This window comes from Priapulus caudatus, unplaced genomic scaffold, assembly GCF_000485595.1.
Source record: "Priapulus caudatus unplaced genomic scaffold, Priapulus_caudatus-5.0.1 Scaffold789, whole genome shotgun sequence".
Taxonomy (NCBI): domain Eukaryota; kingdom Metazoa; phylum Priapulida; class Priapulimorpha; order Priapulimorphida; family Priapulidae; genus Priapulus; species Priapulus caudatus.
Genome location: NW_014577850.1, coordinates 136,625 through 144,034, shown reverse-complemented (window position 1 = coordinate 144,034; position 7,410 = coordinate 136,625). Strand labels below are relative to the sequence as shown.

The following is a 7,410-nucleotide window of genomic DNA, read 5'->3' as shown; positions in this document are numbered from 1 at the left end:
TGTGTGTGCTGGTGTCGTGTGTGTGTGATGTTCGTGTGTTTGTGGTGTGTCGTGTGTGTGTGTGTGACTGTGCTGTGTGATGTGTTGGTGTGTGATGTGTGTGTGTGTGGTGTTGTGTGTGTGTGTGTGTGTGTGTGTGTGTGCGTGTGTGTGTGTGATGTTTATGTATTTAGTTTTGGCGAGTCCTATTTTAGTAACATCTGCTTGCGTGACATCAGATAACAAAAAGGCAGTTTAGGGCCTCCGCCATTTTTAGTGCCTCGTGTATTGGTTTTGTTATTTGCACCGCAAGAGCGTTGAAAGCTTGTTTCGTCGCCTCAATGCGCGTCACAGTGTCCGTTCACGTCCTTCTGTTCGCCGACTCAAACTCCTGTTTATAAGGGGTGCATTGCTGACCCTAACCCCTAACAGCTAACCATGAACCCCTAGACCTTACTTAAGAAAAAAACTGATGCTGACGTCAATGAGCGGAGACGAAACAAGCCTGTTCAACCTTTTGCGATTGGCGCGGGTGCAGTCTGGACCAGCTAAATGGATGGTCGTACTACAGCAGAGAGCGATGGAGGGAGAAATTTCAGGCAAGCGCCTGAGATTGTGAATCTTTAAATGTCGTGTCTACTTGCTTATAGCGACGTAACTAGAGTCACAATAATGTAACCAAACATGAGTAGGCGTTACATTTGTTAGGCCTAACATAAGGCGTTACACACTCTTAGAAAATAAAAAATGCTGCTTACTGCTAGCTGTTGCTGCCTGTCTGCTGCTGGGTCGGTGCTGCTGCTATCAGTGTACATCCGTGCCACTTCTTTTTCATCGGGTTCGTCATCGCTTTGGCTTTCGTGCGTCCGTCATTGACGCCATCGGCTGTGCTGTGTCGTCGTGGGGTCGGGCGATTCGTTCGTCGTCGTTCTTCATTGCCGCTCGTTAATCTCTTTTTAATTTACTAATTAATTAATCTTACCGTCTGCAGGCCATCTACAAGATGGTGGCGATCGGGTGATGCCGAATGCCGGCCAGCGACGAGGCCAACGCCAGAGAAACGCCTGACAAGATCTTCAGACAGATGGACAAGAACACGGCAGGTCTCTTGTCGCTCGACGAGGTTCATATGACCGGCGCAAAGAGCGACCGATCGATCGTCCGATTACTGCAGCGGCGACACCGGCATCGGATACGGGCTGAGATCAATCACTTTGAGATCGGCATCACCGGGATCCGGATTACAGGTGCGTCTCGAGAATCGATCACCGGTATCGATTACAGGCTGGTGATCGGATCACGTAGATCGATCACCGGATTCGATACAGGGCTGAAATTGGATCACCGGATCGTATACAGCGGGCTGTGATCGATGCACTGGCATCACCTGGCATATACAGGCTGTGGATTGATCAACTGGAGTCGGATACAGGGCGTGCTGATCGATTACTTGGATCAGATACAAGGGCCTGAGATCGCGCATCACCAGCATCGATACAGGGCGGGGCTGTGATCGATCACCGGCATCAATACTAGGGCTGTGACGATCACCGGGGATCCAATCACTAGATCAATTCACAGGGGGGGGCCTTTTGAGCATCGCATCACGTAGATCGCATACGCGCTGCATGATCGATTACCGGATCGATACAGGTCTGAGATCTGATTCACATAATCAATACAGGGCTGTGATCGATTCACCAGATCGATACAGGGCTGCTGATCGATTACCGGAGTCGATCGACGTAGATCAATTACAGCGGGTGCTGAGATCGATCCACTAGCGATCCATTACAGCGCTGGGCCCTCGGGACGATGCGCGGGCGTGTGAGTCGAGTGTTATCTTAGCGCGGACATTGATACAGGTCGTGAGCATGATCACCTAGATGCAATTCACAGGGAGAGGGCTCTGAAGTTCGAATTCACCAGATCGATACAGTGGCTGTGATTCGGATTTAGCCGGATCGCATCACGCTAGAATCAATACCAGGGTCTGGAGATCGATCACTAGATCGCATACAGCGCGCTGTGATCGATTACGGATTGATGACAGATGTCTGAGACTTGATCACTAGATAAGATCATACAGGGGGTCTCTGATCGATCACCCAGACTCGTCAGATATCAGGGCTGTGGGCAGGGCTGTGATCGAATACCGATCGCATCACTAGGATCAATACGATCGGGCCTGAGATCGATCACCTCGCAGTCGCCGATCTACTACGAATCGCATACCCCATGGCTGAGATTTGAATCACCGGATCGGATCACCAGATGTTTGATCGATCGATGTTAGCCGTACACGTGCCATTTATCGGGTATTGCAGTGCTGAAATGCACACGGGCGATCGTCGATATGGGCTTGTCTATGATGTAGAGGTAGCTGGGTTTCGAGTTGTTCAGCTGCGCTGCCGGCCGTGTTGACCTACTGGTCTCTCCTTACCCTTGTCGAGCAGTGTTACCCGGAGCGGGGCAGGTGTCAAACATACATAATGGGACGGGGGACTCGTATCCTGTCTGGGTCGGTCGCCGTCATTGATTCTTGATTGCCGAAATTAGTCGGCGCTTCACTGTCGCGCTGCGGTTGGCAATGGTTTCTCTCTTCGGCTGCCAGTGATGAGGTTACAGGGGGGTCGCGTGCGTGCGTGCGTGCTCTGCGTGTGCGGCGTGTTGCGGTGACGTCACATGCGCATGGGGGCCCACTATGGCGGTGGCCTGGACGTATGTTTGGCGGTATCACGTCTTGCATTCCTGGCTGCTCAGTGGATCGATTCCTCATTAATTTCGTCAGCCGGCGTCACGGCTTCGCTTTTCGCTTTCTTTCGCTCGTGCTACGATTAGACTGCGGTACGCTAATTATCGTTAACGATTCTTTGTTATCAGTCCGATAAATAACTGTGCACATTCACTCCCGTCCAAAGGTGGGAAAATACACCAACATTGTACATGTTTCACACCTGCGAGTGGAGGCGATGGCGCGGCCATGATTGACTGACGTCATCTATAAAAAAATGGGCATTTTCCGCAAGTTTTAGCTATGTCTCTCGCTTGGCATTGAACCGTAAACCTTGCACGTACTAGCGTAGAATAAGAAATCCCGGCGATTTAACTTCAAATGATGCCAAAAAGCTCGGACGGTCGTCGTCCGGCCTCGTCTCTAAACTGTACAGTGTTTTTCCTCGATGCTATTCCGGGAAAGAAGCGTGTATATATACTACATTTGACTATAAATTAATAGCCCTGGCGATACTGTCCGGCGCGGTTATGTGCTGTGATGGTGTTCGCGGGTATTTTAGGGTGATGAAGTTCGGACGGGTGCTAGCGCGTCGCGTTGCCAACAGGCGTGCAGTGGTGCTTCGTGGAACGTATATGTCAGCTACGATAGTAGCGCTCATATTCACCGTCATGACGAGTTCATGTTAATTTGCTGCTGTGTATTCTCGAACATCATAGCCAGCAGCGACAGGTCTTCGCGTTACGATGGTTCAGAGTGTATAATATAGGATATCTTAGTTCATAATGATCAGAGTCCATAATAGAGAATTTTTTATGGGACTCTTTGATAATATTATATACTATATTATATAGATGTATAGATCTATATTTATACGCGCCTGATGTTATTTACCCGTTAGGTCTCTCATGCGTGGACGGGTGTGTTGTATGGTAGCGCGTGCGGGACACATTGTAGGTCGTTCTGTTAAGCTGTGCATCTTTATCTAAGCTTTTCAGGCCGATTGCTGGACACGTTTGCGTCTCGCGCAGCGCGGCCTGCGAAGCGAGGCGTATGTGGCATCACGTATATAGCGACGTTTTCGAGTTGGCCGCCTCGCATATCTGAATATTTTTTAATGCGAAATAAGCGGATGTGTGTGTTTTGGCGCGACGGTATCGACTTGGTGGTTGCGGCATTTTTGCTGCGCGTCATGCTCGCGTGTAACGTGACTCTTGACGGCTTGGCTGTGGTGCACACGGCCGCGCGTCCTTGACTTTTTAATATCGCTTTTTAGATGTGTTGCGGCGCTCGTGCTTGCGTATACCCGTGCGGCGCCCTTGAACTTTCACTGTTCATTTCAACTGATTTTACTATTTCCGGCGTTTTGAATACATCATTTTCTCTCTGCCTGCCGAGTAGTTTGCGAACGTATGTTGTGGAAATAGCCTTCTGAGCGATTCGGTCACCAACGTGGTGGACTGCGACAGGATAGGTTATTGTGTTTAGGTAAATGCATATATAGTTATATAGGTAGTTGCGACTCTGCTTGTACTGGTCACGGTGCAGGACGTTTAGAGTAGTGTTAACTATTTTATCCGTGCCCGCCCCCAGTATTAAATCGACTATAAGATACCGTTATATTTTGCATTATATAGCAGACACCTTTAGAGGTTTATAGGTTGTAGAATCATGAGATTAGGATTCTAATTTTCTTATCGTTCCTGGACGGTTGTTATTCTTACTACGTATATCATCCCAGTATTAGTGTCGGGGAAGTTGAAACATTCTCGTCGTTATACCTCGAAAAGGCAATCGACAGTATATCTCCGGGGTGTTATTACTATATTCATTTATATATCGGTTGGCTATTTTTCTCTCGAGTTTTCAAAAACCCGTGTTGCGCACATAGCCCGTGCTGTTTGCGTGGAAGCGTCGGCGTCCCGTCTGTTTCGTGATGTCGGCGTATGACGTCACGTACCATCTGTTTCGTGACGTCGGTGTATGACGTCACGTACCGTCTGTTTCGTGACGTCGGTGTATGACGTCACGTACCGTCTGTTTCGTGACGTCGGCGTATGACGTCACGTATACCGTCTGTTTCGTGACGTCGGCGTAAGACGTCACGTCGCTGCAGCCACAAGTTTTTAGCTTTTGTAGAGAATTACGTTTACGCGATAACCATTTAGGCACGTCTCGCGTTACGTGTATTGGCGACGTTCGTGTATGCGCGTCTGCTTCCGAGTTGCTGTTGTCGTTTAGGACTTCTGACCCCCTACTGTTGTAGTTGACCTCCATTGACCCCGACAAAGTGCAAGCCGTGTTCCTCTTACCTCCTTTTTCGCTCCCCGTTTCTCTCTCTTTCTCCCTCTACCTCTTCATCTCCTTCTTCTTTTCCTGTGTCTCTCCCTCTTTCACTTCCTTTCCTTCTCACTCTGTGCTACGACAGTCTACGAGGGCAACATATAACCTAGTCGGCGGCGAAGACGCAGAAGTGATGGCATAGTAGGCGACAATTATTGGGCCTTTATTGATCTTATATAAGGTGTTTAGTCGCGACGCGCATGCGGTTGAGGGCTGAGGCCGCGACAGGGGAGGACGCGCAGATGCGAGCGCCATCTGTCTGTGGTTTTCGTAAACTGAGGCAGAAACCATGCCAACTCAACCACAAACCTCCACAGAGCGAGCGGACTGGGTAGCGGTCCACTTCGACATTACAACGTCGGTGTTATGTGTGTGCTCGTTATATCGGAGGAATGTCGGTGGGAAGGCTGGTTGGTTGTAGTTGGGTTTGGGGTTGATGAGCTTTGTGGGCGATACCTTCGGTGCGTTAGTGTACTGTGTATGCTCGCGCAGCGCTCGTGTGTGTCCGCTATAATATATATATATATACCGTAGCTTATAGTATCTTAGTATGTACACGCATCGTTGCCACACGCCATATCCCCTCCCGCGTGTATATTCACAGTAAACACATACACGCTATTATCATCATAATCAAGTCTTATTACTTTTACACATTAAATGTGCTAAACGATGACCCTACCTGATGGCTTCTGTTTTCTTGTTGATATATATAGAGGATAGACGTACGATTATTATTGATTATATTAACTATCGAGATTAACAATATATATACAGTCTACTATATTACGTACACAAAATACGTCTACTTATGACGATTAATATGACCAATTATACTATTAATATAATCTAGTCTACTACAACTATATATATATGTATATAGGATAGACGTACGATTATTATTGATTATATTGATTATTGATAATATATATATACAGTCTACTTATTACGATTCTGCCTAAAATTTTCGAGCACCCTCACCGAGACGCGATCGCCCGACCTGCGCCTCGGGGGTTTTTTCGGCCCGTGGAAGCAGCCCGCACGACGCGGACGCTACCAAACGCGCCATGTAGGCAAGCGCCGAGATTCTAAGATCGGATGTCGGTGACGAACCTAGGCAGCACGTGACACAAAAAGAAGTCGTAGAGAACATACATAGACGGCAACGACGTTCGCGAATAAAACAATCTCCCAGGTGTGTAGCGGCGGCGTACATAGCGACGCTATTTGTGTACGCAAGCGCGACAGTCCACGAAGCAGCACCTTGTATACATTGTAACTACATATATAAAGGATAGATGTACAACTACATATATAAAGGATACGGGTGTGTGTATGGTAGCGCGTGGGGACACATTGTAAGGTCGTTCTAAGCTTGCATCTTTATATAAGCTTCACCGATTGCTGGACCACGTGCGCGCGTGCGTGCGAAGCGAGGCGTATGTGTATCACCAGGAGTTAATAAAGACAAACTTTGTCTTTATTAACTCCTGGTATCACGTATATAGCGAGTTTTCGATGGCCGCTCGCAATATCTGAATCTTTTTAATGGAAAAGGGATGTGTTGTTTTGCGCACGGTATCCGATGTGGTTCGGATTTTTGCTGCGTCATCCTCGCGAGTAAGTGACTCTTGACGGCTTGGCTGTGTGCACACGCGCGCGTCCTTGACTAGTATATCGCTTTTAGATGTGTGCGCGCGTGCTTGCGTATACGTGCGGGCCCTTAACTTTCACTGTTTTTCAACTGATTTCACTATTCCGGTTTTGAATACATCATTTTCTCTCTGCCTGCCGCGTATTTGGAAAGTATGTGGAAATAGCTTCTAGCGATTGGTACCAACGTGGTGGACTGCGACAGATAGTTATTAGAGTTAGGTGAATGCATATATATATATATAGGTATTGCGACTCTGTTGCGGTCACAGTTTATATAGTTTAACTATTTTATCCTATTAAATCGACTATAAATACCGTTATATTTGATTATATAGCAGACACCTTTAAGGTTTATAGTTGTAGAATCATGAGATTAAGATTCTAATTTTCTATCGTTTCTTGACGTTGTTATCTTACTACGTATATATCCCCAGTATTAGTGGGAAATTGAACATTCTCGTCGTTATACCTCGAAGCAAATCGACATATTTCTCGATGTTATTATATATCATTTATATATCGGTTGCTATTTCTCTCGGTTCAACCGTCGCCACTACCCGTCTGTTTCGTGACGTCGGCGTCCCGTCTGTTTCGTGACGTCGGCGTCCCGTCTGTTTCGTGACGTCGGCGAACCGTCTGTTTCGTGACGTCGGCGTCCCGTCTGTTTCGTGACGTCGGCGAACCGTCTGTTTCGTGAC

At 47.7% G+C, this 7,410-nt stretch overlaps 1 protein-coding gene across 1 annotated transcript in view; it reads right to left on the bottom strand.

Annotated features, from left to right (window-relative positions):
- Positions 1–7,252: 7,252 nt before the first annotated feature.
- Positions 7,253–7,410, bottom strand: part of LOC106813542 (transketolase-like protein 2) — a 1,484-nt gene continuing 1,326 nt past the window's right edge. Inside the window, exon 4 of the mRNA XM_014817704.1 lies at positions 7,253–7,398. Within this exon, the coding sequence (XP_014673190.1) occupies positions 7,253–7,398 (146 nt within the window). The remainder of the gene's footprint in view (positions 7,399–7,410) is intronic.